General features: G+C 30.4%; 3 protein-coding genes across 5 annotated transcripts in view; all 3 read left to right on the top strand.

Annotated features, from left to right (window-relative positions):
• The first annotated feature begins 47 nt into the window (after positions 1-47).
• Positions 48-5,264, top strand: LOC413814 (transcription elongation factor SPT5). The gene is made up of 11 exons (XM_003249035.4): positions 48-449; positions 943-1,025; positions 1,100-1,355; positions 1,718-1,950; positions 2,032-2,530; positions 2,612-2,963; positions 3,051-3,637; positions 3,761-4,110; positions 4,241-4,642; positions 4,729-4,904; positions 5,001-5,264. The coding sequence occupies exons 1-11, from the start codon at positions 226-228 to the stop codon at positions 5,241-5,243; spliced, it is 3,405 nt and encodes a 1,134-aa protein (XP_003249083.2). The 5' UTR covers positions 48-225; the 3' UTR covers positions 5,244-5,264.
• Positions 5,265-6,780: 1,516 nt separating this feature from the next.
• LOC100577817 lies at positions 6,781-11,101 on the top strand. The gene is made up of 11 exons (XM_026442254.1): positions 6,781-6,996; positions 7,746-8,127; positions 8,548-8,640; positions 8,724-8,802; positions 8,874-9,045; positions 9,492-9,573; positions 9,643-9,747; positions 9,838-9,994; positions 10,429-10,638; positions 10,801-10,870; positions 10,944-11,101. The coding sequence occupies exons 1-11, from the start codon at positions 6,859-6,861 to the stop codon at positions 11,001-11,003; spliced, it is 1,548 nt and encodes a 515-aa protein (XP_026298039.1). The 5' UTR covers positions 6,781-6,858; the 3' UTR covers positions 11,004-11,101.
• A 467-nt stretch (positions 11,102-11,568) lies between these two features.
• LOC413616 (tyrosine-protein kinase transmembrane receptor Ror) overlaps positions 11,569-22,807 on the top strand; it is a 276,097-nt gene continuing 264,858 nt past the window's right edge. Inside the window, exons 1-2 of one of the 3 annotated variants that reach the window (XM_026442025.1) lie at positions 11,569-11,909; positions 12,407-12,482. In XM_026442025.1, the coding sequence (XP_026297810.1) occupies positions 12,410-12,482 (73 nt within the window). In that variant the 5' untranslated portion in view covers positions 11,569-11,909; positions 12,407-12,409. Of the gene's footprint in view, positions 12,483-22,807 lie in introns of all 3 variants that reach the window. The other 2 variants (XM_026442024.1, XM_026442026.1) reach the window with 2 other exon arrangements.

Here is a 22,807-nt window from a genome sequence, read left to right as displayed (position 1 = left end):
TCTCTCTTACCTACTATTGTATAGTACACGTTGTATACCTTAATAATGTCAGTGTCGCGCAGTTCGGCGTAGAGAGTTCTTCGGAAATTTTTGCTACGTATTTGTATTGGTTATTCTATACGACGTACGCGTTAGTGAGCTAACCAAGTTTCAGTTAGCAGCTACAGATATAATATTAATATAAAATATAAAGTAATAAATATTTAATATATATATATATATAAAATGTCGGATTCGGAAGCGAGTAATCTCTCTGACAATGAAAGTGATCGTGGCGGTGGCGGTAGCGAAAGTGATCAAGAAGAAAATCACTCGGTAAAATCCGCAGCTGGCAGCGATGCAGGTAGTGTTGGTGAAAGATCTCATAGTGCTTCTCGCAGTAGAAGTCCATCTAGATCACGATCTAGAAGTCCATCAAGGTGGCGATCACGATCTCAATCAGCATCTGGGTAATTAAAATTTAATATTTATTTTAAAATTTAATATCTATTTTATAAATTTTTTAAGGTTAGGTTAATATTAGTACTACCATATCGTTTGCATTGAAATTCACTAATATACATGTATATAAGTTTACATGATGGCAATGAATTTCCTAATTTTTTCTTTCTTTCTCTCTCTGAAATAATTGATTTTAGACGAAATATTCATTTGTTATTCGTTTGGATTAATATCAAATTATGATATATGTATGTAGTATTTTATGTAATCATGAATAATAGTGTTTGGCGAAATCGATTATTACAACGGTATTTTATATATTTTTGAAATTATTTTTTTACATATTCAGATTATATTATAAACATATATTATAAATATATATAATTATACAAATATATATTATTCAATATTAAACACCATTAATTAATTTGTAAAATAATATGTCATTTATTAAATAAAAGAAATAGATTGATCAAGAATTATAAAAATTTATATTTTCAGTTCTGATGATGGTAGAGGAGATGAAGCAGAAGAAGCAAGATCTGGTGATGAAGAAATGGTGGAGCCTGAGGAAGAACCTGAAGGTAAATAAAATAAAAAGGAATGTAATGTAATATTTCTTTTATTTTATCTAAGAAATATTTTATTTTTTATTTAGGAGAAGATTTGGAAGGAAGTAGTGAATATGATGAAGAAGAAGAAGAAGAAGATGATGATAGACCTCGCAAGAAAAAGAAAAAAGATAAATATCGTGATTTTATTATAGACGAAGCTGAAGTAGATGATGAAGTAGAAGATGATGATGAATGGGAAGAAGGTGCTCAAGAAATTGGTATTGTTGGAAATGAAGTAGATGAATTGGGTCCTACTGCTAGAGAAATTGAAGGCAGACGTAGAGGAACAAATCTTTGGGAGTAAATATATTTTAAATATCTTTAAATTTATAGGATGATCCTTCTAAACTTAAAATAAAACTACAGATTAAATACCAAAATGGTATTTATATCTATATATAGTTTATAAGTTTATAATTATTAACTAACTATTGTCATTATCGATCATATCAAAATAATTCCGTTTTTTTTGTGATGTATTATTATATATAATACATCACGATAATATAAAATGATATTTATATGATATTTAAATGTTTCATTCATGAGAAAATTATATATAATATTATTTTATTTATTTATTTATATATATTATTATTATTATTATTATTATTATTATTATTATTTTATATTTTTAAATTAATTTTAAAAAAATTTTTCAGTTCCCAAAAAGAGGATGAAATAGAAGAATATCTTCGAAAAAAATATGCAGATGAATCTATTGCTACTCGACATTTTGGAGATGGGGGTGAAGAAATGAGTGATGAGATCACTCAACAAACTTTGCTGCCAGGTGTAAAAGATCCAAATCTATGGATGGTAAAATGTCGCATTGGAGAAGAAAAAGCCACAGTACTTCTGTTAATGCGAAAATTTATAACATATCAATTTTCAAGTACATAATAAAAATTATTTTAAATCTTTATTTTAAAATATTTTTGCTTGAAAAGAATTCTAATTTTAAAATTTCTTTTAGATGAACCTCTTCAAATAAAATCTGTGGTTGCACCTGAAGGAGTAAAGGGTTATATTTATATAGAAGCATATAAACAACCACATGTAAAAGCAGCTATTGAAAACGTAGGAAATTTAAGAATGGGTATTTGGAAACAACAGATGGTACCAATTAAAGAAATGACTGATGTATTACGTGTAGTTAAAGAACAGACAGGCTTAAAAGCGAAACAATGGGTTAGATTAAAGAGAGGCATTTATAAGGATGATATAGCTCAAGTTGATTATGTTGATTTAGCGCAAAATCAGGTTCATTTGAAATTATTACCTAGAATTGATTATACTAGACCACGTGGTGCTTTAAGAACAGCACAAAGTGAATCTGAAGCTTTAAAACGTAAAAAGAAAAGAAGACCAGCAGCCAAACCCTTTGACCCCGAAGCAATCCGTGCTATCGGAGGAGAAGTTACGAGCGATGGTGATTTTTTAATTTTTGAAGGAAATAGATATAGTAGAAAAGGGTATGAATTTTAATATGAATTATCACATTTATAATAAAAATTTCTTTTAAATTTATCTAAATTTAAATGTTGTTATTACAGATTTTTATATAAAAATTTTACGACAAGTGCTATTATTGCTGAAGGTGTAAAACCAACTTTATCTGAATTAGAAAGATTCGAAGAAGCTCCTGAGGGAGTTGAATTAGATTTAAGTGGAGCTCCAGGAACTGGTGCATCTGGTAATAAGGAAGATTCAGCTGTGACACATTCTTTTAGTACAGGAGACAATGTTGAAGTATGTGAGGGTGAATTGATCAATTTACAAGGAAAAATCGTATCAATAGATGGAAATATGATTATGGTTATGCCAAAACATGAGGAGCTTAAAGAAGCTTTAGAATTCCAAGCTTCTGAATTACGAAAATATTTCACTATGGGTGATCATGTTAAAGTAAGATTGAAAAAGTAATAAATATAATACAAAATTATTTTTAATATTAATATTCTATCTTAAAACTATATTTTTGATTCTATATAGGTTGTGGCAGGAAGATATGAGGGTGATACTGGTCTGATAGTTCGAGTAGAACAAAATAGAGTAGTTCTATTTTCAGATCTTTCGATGCATGAATTAGAAGTTCTTCCGAGAGACTTACAACTTTGCTCCGATATGGCAACTGGTGTAGACAGTTTAGGTCAATTCCAATGGGGTGATTTAGTGCAATTAGATGCACAAACAGTAGGTGTGATAGTTCGACTCGAGCGTGAAAATTTCCATGTGCTTTCCATGCATGGAAAAGTTATAGAAGCTAGACCTCAAGGACTTACAAAAAGACGTGAAAATAGAAATGCGGTAGCATTAGACTCTCAACAAAATACTATACAGAAAAAAGATATTGTTAAAGTGGTAGATGGTCCACATGCTGGAAGAGGTGGTGAAATTAAACACTTATATAGAAGTTTCGCATTTTTACATTCGCGTATGTTTGTTGATAATGGTGGAATTTTTGTTTGTAAAACGAGACATTTACAACTTTCTGGTGGAAGTAAATCCAATATATCATCCATGTCACCAATGACAGGATTTATGTCGCCGAGAATTGCTTCACCAATGCATCCTAGTGGGTTAGTAACATTTATTTCTTACTTTTTAATAATTCTCTAAAGTTATGTTTTATTATTATTTACAAATTAATAAATAATATTTTATTTATAAATTTATTTTTATTCATATTTTTTATTTTTTAGTGGTGGTTTCGGAAGAGGTGGAGGTGGAAGAGGCAGAGGTCGCGGCGGTGGAGCTAGACGTGATAGAGAATTGATAGGAACTACTATCAAAATAACAGGCGGCCCATATAAAGGAAATGTTGGAATAGTGAAAGATGCTATAGATACGACTGCTCGTGTAGAGTTACACTCTACCTGTCAAACCATTTCTGTAGATAGGTCTCATATTGCAAACGTTGCAGTACTTACAAAAGATGGTGGTTTCAGCAGTTATAATAGGACACCAGCATATGGTGGCGGACAGACACCAATGTACGCTAGAGATGGATCTAAGACTCCCATGCATGGTTCTCAAACACCTATGTACGAAAGTAAGTTTTTGACGTAATTATATAAGTATAATTAATTAATATAATTATATATGATTAAATCACGACTAATTAAAATTAATAACTATATAGCTAAATTAACTTTTAATATTTTAAATCTAATTTTTAATAGATGGTTCTCGTACACCTCATTATGGTTCGATGACACCATCTCACGATGGTTCACGTACACCTGGACAATCTGGAGCTTGGGATCCAGCTGTTACCAATACTCCTGCAAGAACAAATGATTTTGATGGATATAGTATGGAAGAAGGCGGATCTCCAGGTTATGCACCAGGATATCCTCCCACAGGTGGACCGTTCACGCCACAAACGCCTGGGACAATGTATGGTTCAGAGCAGAGCTTCAGTTCGTATCAACCAAGTCCAAGTCCAGCAGGAAGTGCTACTGCAAGTCCTAGTCCTGCGGGATATGTTGCTACTCCTTCACCAAGTGGTACTGGTTATACCACTAGTCCTCATGGAGCTTTTGCTACGCCTTCACCGATGGGTTACAGTCCTATGACTCCTGGTATTTCTTTCAATTATTTTTTATATTGTTAGTTAGAATATCTATCATATTATTTCATTCTTATTCATACTTATTCTATTTTTTAGGAGTAGCAGGTAGTCCATACAATCCACAAACACCAGGCGCTGGCTTAGATACTGGCGTTGGTGCTGGAGTTATTGGAGGAACTGAATGGCATACCACAGATATTGAAGTTCGAATCCGTGATTCTCATCAAGATCCTGCATTGGCGGGTCAGCAAGGTGTTATTAGAGGAATATCCGTAAGTGAAACAATTTTGTGATAAAAAACTCAAGATATTAGTTGAATATTGGAATCAAAAAATATAGCTATCAAAAATTTTTAATGCTCTAAACAGGGTGGGATGTGTGCGGTCTTTCTACCCGTAGAAGACAGAGTAGTGAACTTGGTTTGTGAAGAATTAGAACCAGTAGTTCCATCGCGGGGAGATCGAGTCAAAGTAATTATTGGAGAAGACAGAGAAGCAGTGGGAACATTACTCTCCATAGATAATCAAGAAGGTGTGGTGAAATTGAATAAAGACGAAGTGAAGATGTTACATTTGCGATTTTTATGTAAGATGAAGGCACCGAATACATAATTTTTCATTCCAAGGCAATCTTTTAAACTTGAAAAAGCTAACACTCGCATGGGTAAAAATCTTAAGGAACAATCATTGATAGATCTTTTACATTTCTATTTTAAAAAGAATTATCTTAAGAATTCTTACTTACTTTTTAATTTCTAAATAATTAACTTATATCAGAAACATATTTTCTGATATAATATATTAAAATATATTATTTCTTTAAATTTTCTATTAAATAATTATTTAAATAGTTTTTTAAATAATTATTAAATAGTTTTTTAAATAATTATTTAAGAAAAAAATCTTTTATTTTTAGGAATCATCTTCCCTAAAAAGTTTTGTATAATCTATATATTTATTTTTCTTAAACTTTGCTTACTGTCTGTACTTATATTTTTGACAATATTTAATGTTTTTTCTATAACACATTTTTTCCTTTTTTTTCTTGTTTTTTTCACATATATGCTTTATCTCATATGCTTGTAAACTTCAATTATATAATTTTTCAATTACATGTTTTTATTTCAATTATTATTGCTTATATTAAAATTAATTTGTACAATCTTTTCTTAGAATATTTTTTTAATTCTAGTATCTAGTTTCTAATTTATTAGTTCTTCGCCAAATTTTCTGAAAATTTTTTTCCTCTCATTTTCTTCACATTATAATATTAGAATCATTTTCTTTCTTTAGTTAAATTATATTGAGCTTTATATATTTTATGAAAAATTATGATTCAGATTAGTTATCGAATTATATGCTACTGATGCTAATTGAAGAATTATTTTATCACAAATAAAATATAGTTAATAAAATTTTCTTCAATCCAAAGAAATCCATTAAGGACCCATGCGAGTGTTGCAAAGATTAAGCGCTTGAGGAATTTTTAAAAAAAATTGTTCAAACAACGTAATAATGATTTTACGTTGTACTTGTTATGTTTAAAATAGCAATCAAATTATTTAAAATAAATATATATTATTATTGTGAACTAGTGAAATGACTTTCCTTAAATAAGATAATTTTAACTTTTTGCAAGATAAAAAAGCTCAACGATTTGTATAAAATACTTCACCAATTGTTTTGTGATGTAAAGTTGTATTTTGATGTAAATACAACAAGAAAGTTAAAAAGAAATGAAACTATTGATTTAATTTTTTCTTTCATTGAAAACAAAATCGAAGTAATTACATATTAAGAATTTATATACTTAAAATTGTGCACTAATCATTTATGACGATTCATTGATCTGAAATCAGTTGCATAAGAAACGAGAGAAAGTCGTGGCGAGATGATTAGGGAACACTCAAAAGCTCGGTATAAATTTTCCAAGGGAAATTTTTTCAAGGCAAAGTCGTACTAATCGGGATTTACCGATTGGAGTATGAGATCATGCTTCCTATGGTTCTTTCGGGTATTTGTAGCAACTACTCTCGTTAATATAGAAAGGTACAATTATAAATATTAACATCATATTTATTTTATTTATTTTATTTTATTTTATTTTATAATTAATATAATATAAAAAAATTGAGAAAGAATAATTAATTAATAATATAAAGCTAACAATAATATGTTTTAAATAATATATAATCTCTTTAGTTAGTATTATTATGAATGTAGGGTGATGGGTTTTATTTTCAAACATGAACAAAATATTGGCACGGTTTTATTTGATAAAAGTGATGCTACTAAACATTGTTGGACCACAGAGGAATTTATTATCTTGAATAGTCGACGAATGTTTCAAGATTTGTTACCAAAGGTAAATATGCGTTAACCTTATTTTATTTATTAAGCTTTAATGAATAGAATTAAATTATAAATTTAATTAATTTTTCTATATTATGCATTTTAGTTCATTATTAAGTTTTTTATTAATCTTTACTCTTTATTTATTTAGTTACATTTACAAATTTTTCATACTTTTTATTTACCTTTTTATCTATTTAATTTATCTATTTAATTTGCAAATAATTAGTTTACAAAGAATATTTTATTTTATTTTAAATTAATCTTTTAATAATAAATTTAAGAAATTTAAAATTCCTTCATAAATAAGATAGTTTGTTTTTACAAATATTATTTTATTTATCATACTTATTTTATCTTAATTTCTTGAGGATATTTGAAGTGTTTTTTATTTTTCTTTAATTCCAGCACGATTTTAAAGGATACAAATATATATTGTATTTTTTAAAATATACATAATGATTTTATGCGTATATTATTTTCTTTAAACATTCCAAAATGTATTTCAATTCCATTTAAATAAATGATTAAAAAATAAAGAATAAATATTCTTTTTTAACCTTGATAAGTTTTTTCTACAACATCTTAAAGATAATAATAAAAATTTCCAAATTAAAAACAAATTACTTAAATTTATTGAATTATCTATTAATACCTCAACTTTTCATTCTATCTCCTTTAAAAAAGTTCGAAATCGTTCCATCATTGATTCACACTCCAAGTAGCCATCATCTCTCATCCCCATTTACTCTGATTCCTCAGGTGAAAGTTTTAAATTGTGAGAACGATGAGTACATCGCTCTGCTGATGGATTACTTTCACGTTTGTTTCGAGAGCGTGCGTAAGCTATCGATAGGAAAAACGAAGCATCTAATGTTGAAAGCTCTGGCGGACACAATAGGTGGCTACTTGCAAGTTTACATCCTGCCCCTCACCAAACATTCCTATTATGCGGGGAACATAAAATACCGAAACGCGAGAAAGCTGTTCGAACTGCACGAGCAATTAAAGATTTTCTTACGGACTGATGGAAATGGCTGGCTGTACTCTTGCAAAGATATAAAACAGGCGAAAATCCAACCGATAATGATCACGGCGCCGAAATCGTTGATCGCGTGCGAAGGCCTTATTACCTATTCTACATGTAAGAAAATGGCTACATCTTTTCTAAAAAAAGAGTAACATGTATTCACAAATATTTTGGACTGATGATAATTATCTCGATGGAAGATCAGGGAAAATGATTTTGTTTAATATTGAGGAAGAATAAATTGCGAGAATATTGAAGGTTGGAATAAAGTTTTGTGGATGTAGGAATTGAAATAATTTGAAAGATTGTTCATGTATAAAGAATTGAAATTAATTTTTTTTCTTTACATAAATATATTTTATTATTTTATTTATTATTTATATTTAGATAAATAATAAATTTATATATTTATAATAGGAACAATAATACTTTTGATTATTATATAATTAGAATTAATTTTTATTTTATAATTTTTATATTATATAAATTTAATTCTAATTTGTAATTTATTTTATCCTATCATTCGTTTATTAGCTGCAATTGGATTTAATAAACGAGACGTAAAACGTTTCACATTCAAACAGAAAAAGAAACATTTGAAGCACAAAAACAGAAGTAAAAATTCTAGTAAGTTTGTGAGAATAAATATAAATATAATTTCAATTTCAAAAATATTTTTAATATTAAATATATCCTTATATCATTTGAAGGACACAAACATGAGTCAGCAGAAGAGGAATCGATTATCATCCCTCTTCCCTTTCTGGACGATGATGTACAGCCAAATAGGTATCCGTCTCGAACCATATTTGTTCAATGAGCAACACAGACGACGTTAAAATGGAATTTTTTTTTTTCAGTATCGCTTTACCATTTAAGAAAGATACCTTGCAGTCCATGTACAGTGAACGATCGACTTTTGCATTGGTTAAATACTACATAGCTAGCGTGAAGTGCATTTCTGCGAAGTCGAAAGAAAAAACTGATCTGGAAAATTTTAATCAGGATTTTTACGATTGGCTGCAGCAATCCGTACGTTGTGAGTCGCCGTGATCGAGAGTGGCAATTTTCCTTAAATATCTCATTTGAGAGAACTGTTTAAATGTATATAAGAAATCTCTTTGCACAAAATATTATAATAATAATAATATTTTACGAGTTACAAATGATACTAATGAAATTTTATTTGCATGACATTAAATTTAATAATAAAGCTTTAAGTCATCTAATTATTCTATTTTGCATAAAATTTAAAAAAAGAAAATTTATAAGCTAACTTTTAATTTATCAATTTATTAATCTTATTATTTTGTGCAAAAAGACGTAGGTCACTCAAAAAATTCATAGTTCATTTATTAGTACATTTTTTTTTTTTTTTTTTTTTTTTGATTGAATGAATATTATTTTTTTCTAAAATTCATATTTTATTTCATATCACATTATTCAAATTTATCAGACAATTTTCATCATTTTTCCAGGTTGTACGACATCTCGATGATGAAAAATGGTATCCAGCGTTTGGCGGCGTACTAAGGGTGATAACCTCATTGGAGGACGCTGGTACGATACCTTTCCTTATTTGCAATTTTCCAACGTACGTTCTTGTAATTCATCGTTTTTCCATGTCAGGTGCGGGTCTCGCGAAAGGAAGAAAAAGCGGTACCTATCAAGTGATGCCCAAATTAGGCTCGTCATCGACTGCAATGCCGGAAGATATGCCACCTTTGTATAAAGGTGAGAAGAGAAAGTAGTGCTCCGCTCCAATTGTTGAATTTCCTATGATCTCTGCTTTCTAATGTTGTCAATTTCTTTTCTCGGTTTTAGAGGAGGAAACGGAAGTCACGCTTGGTACGACAGAATTAATATCGATTGCCGTAGTGAGCGCATTGTTGGTATGGTTACTAGTGGGACTGAGCTTGGTCTGCTACAGATTCCTCATAAGAAACTCGGATGAATGTATCCCGTGTGAACCTGATCCTGCGTATGTTTTAGTGAATTTTTTAAATATTATAAAGAATTATTTATAGAGATTATAAAGAATAATTTTTTAAAGATTATAAAGAAAAAGCAACATAAAACGTATTTATAATATATTGAATATTTTGAAGACATTTTCTAATATTCAATATATTGATTATATGTCAATCAAATTGTTTATTATTATATGTTTCTTGAATTTTGTATTTTTATCAATATTTCAATAATTTAAAAAGTATCAATTGTTGTAAGATAAAAAATTATATCTTTGACTTTTTCTTTATAAATATAAATGTTTTTCTTATTTATAAATAATATATATAAATAATATATAAATAATAATATATTTATAAATAGTTTATATAATAATAATAATAAGATCAGATTTTTCTTATTATATATCTTTTGATTCATAAATTTTTTTTTTATTTAATATAGAGTTGCCGTTTTGTACGAAAATAAAGATTACTGTGAGCCCGACACGTGTACAAAAGCGCCTCGTAAAGGATATATAGTGAAGATAGTGGATTGTTTAAAAAACAGGTTTCATTGCAAAACTCGGGATCAATTAGACGAGGAACGTTGTTTAGCTGCAATTAGTTATACTAGTAAAGATACGATCGATGTTAGTAGTAGCAGAAGTTATCAGTAAGTAATTTATTATTTTTAAATTATTACAAAATAATTGACAAAATAAAAATATTTTCTATTATAATATAAATAAAACAATGATTAATTTTTTTATTTAAAATTTAAGATATACTTTTAAAATTTAAACATTAAATAATTGTATTTTTCATTCCTTTTCAGGAAAAGAAAAATAACTAAATCGGTTTCAGCGGCATTATCAAGTTACCGAAAGGAACGTGTACCCGTCAGAGTACGTAATTTGATAAAAATTTTTTTAACAGTATGGATGGAAAATAATTGTAAATTTATTTGAATTTGTGCAGAAAGTATATTATAGCTCAGATGGCTCGTTAACCACGGAGAGTGTTTGCAAACAGAGATAATAAGAAATTACAAGTTTTCATTTATCTTTTAATATAATATACATTTTTTAGTATGTATGATGTAATAAATACCGTCAATTACAAATAAAATCTTTTTTTTAAAAGTAGTCAAATTTTGGTTAAACAGCTAGTTCGCAATATTACTGCAATGCTCTAAATAATATAAAATATTTTTATTCTTATAAAATCTTTTATTTATAAAAAATTATTTAATATACATTATTAATGAAAAATTTTTTCATAACAAATTCCAATGTTAAAAGTAAATCTAATGCTAAATCTACTAACATCAACCCATTTATTGCAGAGATCGCGAAAAGGCCGTTTTAATTTTATTACAATCGCGTTCGACAGAGATGGCTCGCACTCGATTGCGTTTCGTTATGCCGTTCGCGTACGTGCGGAGTGCATTCAATGAATGCACGTTCCCGAAGCGTGCAGTTCAGAAGCCACGCGCTGCAACTTGTTGCAACCGGGTCGTGGAACCAAATGCCGGCATCTTCTGGTTTATCAAACGCGTTGGAACAGCAGCGCCATCTGCTCTCTAGTAAGCATGGTGATTCCGGCAAGCAGGGAAGTCAGTGTCGTGCGATACGTTGAAGGGTAAAGGTGTTTTGTGTCGTTCCATTGATACATTCGTGAGTCTGTACTGTCATAAGTGTTCAAAAATAGTAAATATTTCATATCGGATGTGATATGCGTGAACATTATTACGTATTTTGTTACTCAAGCTTGAAAATATTCGTAGTCTAATGATTTAAATAACAATCGAATCGTTTGGAATTTTCGTTATACGCGAAGCACGTGTGACAAAAGTCGGTTCCTTTGTTTTTGTTCGGTTAAATCCGATTAATCGTGTTTTGAAACTTGTAAAGGTATAAAAAAACGAGTATAAAAAGAACAAGGGTAAGTCTACAATATTAATGAAATTGCGGTGCGAAATTTCTCGTCCAGAATTTCATTGAAACGTGAATCGGAACGTTTCGCGCGTTTACGAAATTTATTGGTTAATTTTAAAATGATCGATCGAATTCATCGATAGATGTCGCTCGTAAAGTTTAAGTGAAACGGCTATTTAAGATTCATGGAGTCGGGAAAAATTTTCGAATTCATATTTCGATTGAGCATGAGATTTTAGATTTCGCGTTATTGTGTACTTAAACAAAAGAAATCGAGATTAACGCTGATCGATTTCATGGAACAATTTCGTTATTAGTTTTGTGAATTTGAGGGAAGGAAAAAGTGCGGGAATGTGTCATAATTGACATTCTTGAATCGAAATACATCGATACGATTAGAACTAGCTTCGATTAGTGAACAATGCGCACTGCGAATAAATACTCGACTTGCGTTTCGTGTGTTCGTAATTGACTGTGGTGTTGAAGTGTGTTCTCCTCTTTAAGGACATGATGGGACGCCAAAGCTGCGGTAAACTGTGCTTTCTGTTCGTCGTGCTACTTTTCGCAGCTGCATTAAAAGGTGAGTGATATTCTTTTTTTCCTTTTTCTGAAAAGCTTTCGAAGTATTATCACATTTCGAGAATATGTATATATATAATATGTTTCAAATAATAGATTGAATAATTCTTATATTATTTTGGCATATATATATTAATTATATATACAATGAAAAATAAGAGATATGAAATAATTTTTTTTAAATTATTTTTTACATTGTTCAATTCATTAGAGATATGATATCATATCTTTGAGATCGATAAATAATTGAGCTTCGATTATTATTAGCGCCATATTGTTAGTCAAATTAGCAACCATAATTTTTTCATAAATTTCGATATAAATCTTTTATTCATAAATACAAATAGAAATAATATTAGCAAACGAAAATTAATTTTCAATTAATTTTTATAATATTCGAATATTATTATGAAATATAAAAGATTCGTTTAATTTATCTTTTACACTTAAATTTTATTGAGGGAAAATATAATAAGTTTCAGAATAGAAATAATATTTTTTTATAATATAAATACAAAATATTTCAAAACATATGGTATTATGATGATTATGAACATATCGTTTACATTGATGAAAAATGATGAAGAATATAATAAGAAAAGGAATCCTAAATACACACACACATATATATATATGTATAGGTTCTATTTGTATCGAGGGAATCACGATGCAGTCTGAATTATATTGTTTTTTTAGATCCGTTTTGGATACCATTTATTATATTTGTACTCTCTGGTAATGAATGAATTATTTTTTATATTCTATTATATTCAATTTTTCTTTTATTAAATAAAGAAAATAATCAATGTCTTTTTATTCCAAGGATTTCGTTATTTCTTCTTTTTCTTTCTCTTGAGATTCTAATAAGAAAGAATAGCTTGCATCAAATTTCTGTTATGAATTCATATCTTAACTTGATATCTATATATAAATTTTTCTGCATCTACAGATAACAATGATAAGAATAAGAAGAATATTATAATGAACAATAAATATTACTTTAATAAATAATAAGACATTGATATATTTTTTCATTTTTTCATAAAAAAAAAAAAAACAAGAATTAAAACTTAGAATCGTTAGGATTCTAAATTTTAAATCGAATCAATTCTAATCTTTTTTACACGAGCAAACAGAAATGTAGGATTTTATTTTACAACGCCGTCCCATGCAAAAAACTTTTGACTAAATCGAATTGCAAACCATGCATATCTAACGAATCCAAAGAGAATTAAAGGGGGAGGGGAAGGGAAAAAGAGTAGAATATTTACGTCTCCTCGAAAATAAATACCAATACGTGCCTCGAAATGCGAGTTCTCGCATTTCCCAGCCGCATGACCGTTTTTCACTGTAGAAAAAAAAAAGGAATGGGGATAGGAACAGGGGGAGAGAGAGAAGAGGAATGGAAAAGGCAAAGCTTGTGCCGAAATTCGAATGGAAAAACGTCGACGCGGGGTTCATTTCGCTCTGGCCGTCGTTTCGAATCCCATTCCAAAGTTCGATCTCATTCTGGACACGCGTGATCCGGATTAGAAACGTCCGTTTCCCCTGTTTTAGATAATCCGCCTTGTTTTGTTTCATGTAAAAATACGAAATCGAAGATGAGACTGGAAGATATCATGTAAATTTCTTATTTCTTCTTTTTTTTTTTTTTTTTACATACATGTTATTCCTTTTCTTTTTTTTCCTTTCGGTTTTCTTCAATTTCTTCTAAATTATTGAAAGGGAAAATGATGAATTTAGAATTATTTGTATATAATAATTTGACAATCAATTTTTCATAATATTCACTCACATTTTGTGCATTAGTATTAATGAGAAACTTTTATAATTTTATTTAAAAGTGAGAAATTGCTACAAATAACGAATGATCCGCATAATTTAATTATTAATTTTATTTTTCTATAATTAATGGTTTAAATCCAAAAAATCGCAAGATTTTTGTTACTGCTTTATATTATATAATCAATTATTACTCTATTAATATTTCTCTTTATCTTAGCGAATAATTTTTAAGAAAAATTTATACATTTTTTTTCTTCTTTCTTTATTTTTCTTTAAAATTTTTTTTGATATTAGAAAACGTTAATATTTTTATAATTATCGTATTCCTTCAATTGAAATAAATTTTGTTTTTAGATTATACATGTTCACATATCCATAGGAACTTTAAAATGTTTAGAGTGCAAATTCATAGCAAAGTATTCGTTATTATTTAAATAAATATCATCTTTCTTCACATAAATAATTCTTCACTTTGTTATACGTTTATTTCTTAATTCTAATCCTTCTTCAACTATCATTTCAAAATCTTCTTCATCCAATTTATAGTAATATATCTGTACACCAACAGTGCAGTTGATATCTTACAGGAAAAGCGCTAGAAAGGAGTTATAAAGATTTGCATACATCAATCGTACCCTTTTCTCCAAAGAGACACGTGTACCGGAAAATATCTGGGTGGCCACTTTAGACTTACATTCCGCTTTATAAACATTCAACAAGTGGCAACGGGGTCCATCGACTCGTGGAAACTTCTCAGTTCCCCGACTATTCCTTTAAAAATCGATCGAACTGCATAAGTATTCCCCCGCGGAACGAAAGGACCAACTTTCGATGTTTAGTTTGCCGGATTAAACGAGATTCTTTCCAAGTATTGGCCTCCCAGTTGGCGAAATCGATTGCGAATTCAGCGTGCTAGAATTTTTTCTACCGTTTTATCATCAACCAACTTTTCACGTTAATCCACGATCTTCTTCGTCTTCTTTTGGGATGGATGGCGGAGGGAGAGATTCGTGGAGCGAAATTTAATTTAGTGGAAGCTTTTCGATGTAGTTTCTTATTTCTACTTTCCTCGAGTTTGAAGGAAGCACGAGTTTGGGAACGAAACTTTCAAAGCAAAATGTAGTAGGTGACGTGTAAAATTTTTTCCATGGAAGATTTTTCGATTGGATTAGATATCAGTGATGTAATAATTATTTATTCGAGGAGAAATTAAAATAAAAACCTTGTTAAATTTGTTTCGATTCACACTGATAAAATAAATATTTAGTTCTAATATTAAACACTATATTTGTATTACAATAATAATTTTAATAATTCTTAATAATCGTCGGTTCGTTAATCCATGTATTAATATTTGCGTTGATAAATTTCTTGTACACGGTATATTTCAAAAATTTTCCAAATGCGTGATCTCTGACTGACAACGATAAGAAACCTTGTCCCTTCTTCGAGCGTGTTTGACACGAGTGAGGAGACATATTTAACGAGGCACGCGAAAATAGCCCGGCAAAGCAGCAATAAAATGTGAATTTTCTGCTTGCCGAAACGTTCGAAACACTCGAAACACGGGGGCTTTAAACGGGGGGGGAGGGTTTCATAAAAATTTGAATGCAATTCACTTCGCGAGCCGCGTGTCGCGAGACGCGGAATTTTACCAGCTTTTTTTCCCATGAAAATGTCTTCTCTCTCTCCCCCGCGCGGAAAGACGAATAGATAGAAATCGATTCCGCCGTTTATATTTATTACCCGTTTGTCGTTTTCGCTATTCTAATTTCAACTGGACAACCCGACCTGTAATTACGGGCATTTAAAAGCTTTGGCGACGTGTACTTTAGTTTGCAAACAATTTCAAACGCGGCCAGGGCCCGTAAGCCGAATTAATGGGCTCACTTTTAATTACCAGTCCACGCGCGGCCATTGTCCCACCCCCCTTCCCTCTCCCCTCGTTTAGTTTAATTGTTCGTAACGATTAATTCTCCCCGTATTTTTTATTTCCGACCCGAGCTCGCAAGTTCGTAACTTCTTCCTGTCTTTCTTTCCTATTCCCTTGTGCAAGCGTCGTGAAAATTGGACGAGATTTTTTTTTTTTTTTTTTCAACACAGAGGAAGAAGAAATATATACACGTTGCGCGTAATAGGATTTTGGGGAGAGTTTGTTATTTAAGGATTGAAAGAGATTAGTTGTGTTACATCATTTTGGCTTTTTTTTTTTTGGGGAAGTAGGGAAACTAAGAGAAGCGAATTTAAAGTTTCGTGGAAGGGAGGAGAATATTTGGAATTTATGGGAGAAGGATATTAGCGTATTTTTGATATTTTTTTGCGCGAAAGTTGGAAATTAGAGAGAGTCTCGGGGGTTTTAATTTAGGGAATTTCCGCAATTTGCAATGAAATGTAGAAATAATATATATAGGTATCGCGTATGAGGGAAATTTTACGTTGAATAAAAGTAATACAAAGAAAATAGAGAATAGAAAGTTCCATAAAATAATAATGAGATGGAATAATGCCAAGAATAGGAAGGGAGAAGATAGAACAGAGTGTATTTTAATTATACGAAATATTCAAATGTTCGTCAAATATTATTTCATTCAATATACTGTATAATGTGACGAGATATTAAAACATCGAATAATCTCACTACTAGAATCTTTATCTAGAGTCAAGTTACAACATTTTTTTTCTGACGAAGCTTAGAATCAAAGTTAAAATATACTTCATGTGAACCTGATTAAAGTTTACTGCCCTCTCGATATGGGCAACCCTTTAGGCTACTATGTACACATTTGTCATGAATAAAATATCAATCTTATAAACTCGGCGCGTAGAACGTAACTTTCTATATTGGCCAACTATGGATGAAGCTAGTAACTACAAAAAAAAAAAGAAAAAAAGAAAAAAATGTAGAACTTGTTTTGTATTTTTAGATACTTGTTAATGTTGCGAGTCTTGCTTCTTAAATAATATAAATAAACGGCAATAATTTTATTAATAATTTTGTTAAAAAAAAAAAAAGAAAGAAAAAAGAAAAAATTACCATTTACTTAGGAGAAAATACATCGGATAAAAAACGAGAGAGAGGCAATAACTTCATTACTATTCTTTAAAATATTAATAGCCAAAGCCATCAAAGTTTACATCGATTTGTCGCGAATAGATTTTTCAATAGATATTGCCTTACTCCATAGTTGGCTGGTATATAACTGTATATAAATCGCAATATCCCATTCTCGAAGTTTAAATATATAATTTTAAGAGGAAGTCGCACTCTCTGGAAAACTTTGAATCAATCGATTGGATCGTTCTAGGCCGCGAAACGATTTATCAATGCCTCGAGCAAACTTGCGCGAAGACCGAAGTCGAGATCATTCGGGATAATCGTCGTGACTTTATTGGCAATAGACTCTCTCGGTTATCGTCCGGTGATAACGTGTTCGTAAATAAATGGCAAATCGATCAAGCGAGAGTTATCGATCGTTAAACATTTATTTGGCCGAGTGCAAAACGTTTATCGACTCGCGTTTAAATTACTCATCTTCGCGCGCCGATGAAATAAATATGGCGGTAAGCGTGTAACTACCTTACACCCAGAGAAGCAACGACTTTTATAGACGCGTTCCACGGTATTTACGAGCGCAAAAAGCGCGGTTCCGCTCGTCGTTACGTCTTCCTTCGCCGTATTTTGCTAGCTCGCGTTCAATTTTACTTGGCGCAAGGGATGGGGTGTAAGCACGACGAGACTTGAGACTATACAAGGTGTATAATAAATTCGTGAGATATTTTTGGAGGATTATTTAAGGATCGTAAGGATTATTTATTATATCACGAGCAATTTATATATAATTTTGTTAGATGAAATTGAGAGAATAGATCGTATTGTTCTATCCTCTAATTCTTCGATTGATTATTAATTGAATTAAAATTGTAATTAAATCGATATGAAAATTATTATAACTTTTTTCGTTAAATCTTGATGAATCGAAGATTTTAGATTTTCTTTTGAGAATTACCAAGATTGCATACTTTATACTTTAATTACGAGGTAAGAATATAGCCTGTAAGTGTCTCGTTTATTTTTGGCTACGCCCATGAATGCAAAATATGTCTGTAAACGTTTGAAAAAAATCTTTTAGGGTTTATCTACGTGTCTATAAAAATAGAAGTAATAAAGATTGATGAAGATTGCTATTATAGAGAAAGGAAACAATGAATCGGAGGATTAAGTTTGTAATGAAGTAATTTAGAGGGACTTGTGACGAAAGTTGAAGAGAAATATTGTTGAAATATTGTCAGATGAATTAATGAGATCGAGAAAAATTGATAAGATTTTGACTTTTTTCAGATCTAAAAGTTAAACAATCGGATAATTTGAAAATTTAGAGATATACAAAATTAAAATATTTAATTAGAAAGTTAAAAAATTTCTCTCTTTTCTCTTGAATTTGAAATATTTCATCTGAACTGTAATTATTCAAATGTATAATTCTTCTTTAATACATTAGAAATATTTATTTTCGGCTAATAAATTAGTAACAGCATTAGTATTGCCTTTTTCCTAGATTAATAGATAAACTATTCGTTAATAATGTTTTATATCTTGAATTTATTTCACGATCTTCTTCTTATTGAGAAGTATAAAGAAGGAGAATCGAAAGAAGCTCGGTAGAAACGGACGGGAAAAGAATGAAACTTAAAGGAACTGCTCGAGATTTCACGAAATTTATGACTACATATAATGACCAGAACTGAATTTTCAAAGGATTCCATGTAATTTTGTACATATTTGTACGCTTTCCTTTTTAAGGAAGTCTCTTATAGTCTTTTTTTAAGTTTGCACAATCTATATTAAAACTCTGGTAAAAAGTTGGCGAGATTTTATTTATGTACTGTTTCGTTTAATAAAAATGTATCTATTGATTGATTCGTTCACAATGAGATTCGTTTTTCTATATTATGTTGTTTAATATTCATAAAATTTCTGATTTCTTATCTATACCCAATTAATAATTCTTTCATTTTCATCTTCCATAATATAATCAATCAAACATTCATCGTGATTTTTAAACTCAAAACCTCAATCTCATTTCTAACTTAATCGTACTTTTTAAATTCCATTCATCGATTCATCTTCAACATTATATAAAACATAATAAACGTCTCTATACAATGCACGTTTCGACTCGAGTGATGGGTTTAAGTAATCACCTGATTCGACATCGAACAACATTATACCACTTCCACCGTAATAACAAACCATTGACTTAAACCCATCGCTCGAGTCTTTGCATGCATCGCAACATGTTCCATTCCATGTAGGCAGTTTTAGTCCATAGAACGCGCGATAAACGTTGCAAATTCTCGAGTAATCCTTCTACTTTCGAATGCACGATTTACCACCTCGTCGATCATCGGACATAGCGGAAGCGCATCTCGTTGTGCGGAAATATTTATACTGAGTCTACGTTGGATACGATCGATGTGGAAACGCGAATGATGACAAACTTTGAGGGGAAGTTGACTGAATTATACATGTCGACGCCGCGTGCTTCTGCGTTTCCTGTTTTTCTCCTGTTTTCCCTTCCACGTTTCGCCGTGAAACACAGTGATGTGTAACGTTTCAACGTACAAATCGATGAGGGATACGTGGATGTGGCATTTGCCAACATATTTCGAATCTTTCAACGCTGTTCCCCTTTCAACGAGACGACACAGCTGTTTGCTCGTGCGTACTCCTGGACACCGGAGTTGAGGCTGTTGATTCGATGATGGTCGTTCCGGTTTTCCGGTGTTTTCTTCTGTGAAACGCGAAATCTACTTAGGGATCCTATTTCTAAAGATTTTTCTTCTTTTCTCTTTCTTTTGTTACAGTTGGAATGTTAAAGTTGCAAAACGATAAGATGCTTAGCGTGGAATTGAAAAGATTTTTGCTGAAATATTCTCTTTAGAAATCTTCTGTTACATAGAATTTTTTCCATATGTTTTGTAATTCTTTTTGTTCGTATTTTAATATTAGAAAAGTGTGCTAATAATGAATGTAATGAGTAATGATTAAAGTTTGATTTTCATATCTTTTAGTTTCTTTAATATTTCATCGTTGTTCGTAATATATTTTAAATTAGAATTATTAATTTAAAGTATATATAATATAAAATTATGATTAAATGAAATTTCTCAAAAATAAATTGTAGTTACAGTATTAATCTTCGAATTAAAAATACGATTATTCTCTATTTAAAAAAAAAATTACGTACATTTACTGAATGATCCATAAAAATTCGATTTTAAAAATTCTGTACATAACTTTTACGATCGTTTTCACTTTGACGTCAACTACATCTCCATAACCTTCGTTTATTTTCTCATCTGTTACATTTTACGATCAGAAATAACAGATATGCACAACAGAAATGCTTTGTTAAAAATATTCGTGTCTTCCATATAACTATTAATTCACTTGCCATAAATAGATCAGTGCTTCTCAACTATTAAATTTTTTTATTATTATATATTCTCATAGATGTTTGGAAAAAATTCTAATTTTCATATACCTTTTAATTCTTGTATCAATTTCTCAATTTATCAAATCATCATTTTGCTATATTAATAGCAACCATTTTATCAGATATATTTTCTTCTAGTCATTCTGCTTACAACATTCAATTATATCATATAAATCTAAAATCTAAAAAGAGAATAATTAACTCTTGTAGCCTTTACTTTAAAAAAAAGTAATTTTCTTTAGATCTCATATTCTCATTTTTATGATACACATAATTTATATCAAATATCATCAACTTGTATCATAAAAATCATAAAAATTTGAATTATATATTCTTTCTTTCAACTTCTTTTCCATATACTCCAAGTATATATATATATTAGAATAGTAAATTTTTTACACCATTCAATATATTTCACAACTTAATGCTCAAACTTGAAATACAAACACAATAACAATCGTTAATAACAAAATCAAATTAAAAAAAAATTTCCCTTTGAAAGAAGATATCCAAATTAATTTATCTCTAAACTTTCAATAATATCCCCCATAATCTTTTTTTCCTTTTTCTTCTCGTAACAAAAATCCAACACACTTCCATCCAATTACCCTCGCGATAAAAATAATCGAATGATTCGAAAGATTTACCGCTCGAAACGTCATTTTTCACTTTCCGTTTCGCATGATTTATTCCCAGTCCCGGGCAGACGGAATAAGGAGGGAAAAATGGTGAGTTAGAGTCGTATCCAGGCCGCGCAGGGGTGGCTGGGGGTGAGGAAGGGAAGCAGGGGCGCGGGGTGAGTCCGAGCAAAGTCAATGGCCGGCGAGCGAGGGCGTTATAAATCTGAAACTTAAATTTAGATCGTCTTTGAGACGGTTTTCTCTTCCACGTAAGTTCCATCGGCCAGTGCTGCCACCCTGTCGGGGATGCTCGAACCGGAAAACGCGTTTTCGCGGTTCTTTATGACGGTCATCGCGCTCCCGGCCGTTTCCTTGGCTGTGGTCATGGTTTTTCGTACACTGGTTCAGGGTTATGTTTTACGACCGCCTTCAAGAGCAACTTAACCGAGTCTTGTTCTTTGCTACGATTTTTCTTTGTCTCAAGGGAGAATAAAGTACGGATGAACGTAGGTGTTTCTTTTAAATAAAAATCGAGGGGAGAGGGGAAATATTGTATTGGTTTAAGTTTAAAATATAATTCAATTGTAAAAGTTGTATTTTGAGATCGTGTTAGAAAAAAAGGAGAAAAGTTTCTATATAGTAGTAACATGATGTGTAAAATCGCAAAATTTGGATATCGAGGAAAATTCATTAGAATTAATAAATCATTGTATTCTATAATTTTACAACGATTCTTTATTTTAAATTGAAGTATAATAAAATTTTTGTAAAATACATATTTCCTGTACATATGAACAATCGGATTAAAATAATAATTTATAGTATAAATATATATAAAATATTCTTTATATTTATTTTTTTCTTAAATTGATCAATAATATGTTGATAATTGCAGCACAGAATATATTTGTGATTTTCATTCGTAAAAAAAATTGTCTTTAACAAGAAATGAACTTTTTCGTGCGAAAATATCAAAAAAAGTATTGAGAAGGCAATGTCGATATAGCGATATCGTTCAAAAAGCAAAAAGTTAGGATAAAATTAAGAGTTCCCCCTTCTTCTTTTTTTTTTTTTTTTTTAGTCAATTTCGTGTTTTGTTTCCAGCCGATATTAAGAGAAGTTTTTGCCGAGCCCGATCTTGAGTATCACTTTGATCCGTTGCTGCTGATACACTTTAGCCCCTGGTCCAAGTTTCATAATTAGAAAGTTTATCTCGTCGGGAAAACTGTTTGGAAAAGTGCGCGCGCCTCTGGCGTCAGCATTTCCTTATCGACATCCTTAATAACGTTTCTAGATTATTAATTCGGGCGAAACCCTGTTCCCTGAACTGTGTACCCGTGCTCGATAAGTACACACGCGAGCTTTTTAGGTATTCAGAATGGCCGATCGGAAATTCTTAGTTAGGTAGTTCGATTCTGATGAGA

This window comes from Apis mellifera, linkage group LG8 (genome assembly GCF_003254395.2).
Source record: "Apis mellifera strain DH4 linkage group LG8, Amel_HAv3.1, whole genome shotgun sequence".
Classification (NCBI taxonomy): domain Eukaryota; kingdom Metazoa; phylum Arthropoda; class Insecta; order Hymenoptera; family Apidae; genus Apis; species Apis mellifera.
Note: the sequence above shows the minus strand (reverse complement) of the source record. Positions and strands in the feature narration are given on the sequence as shown.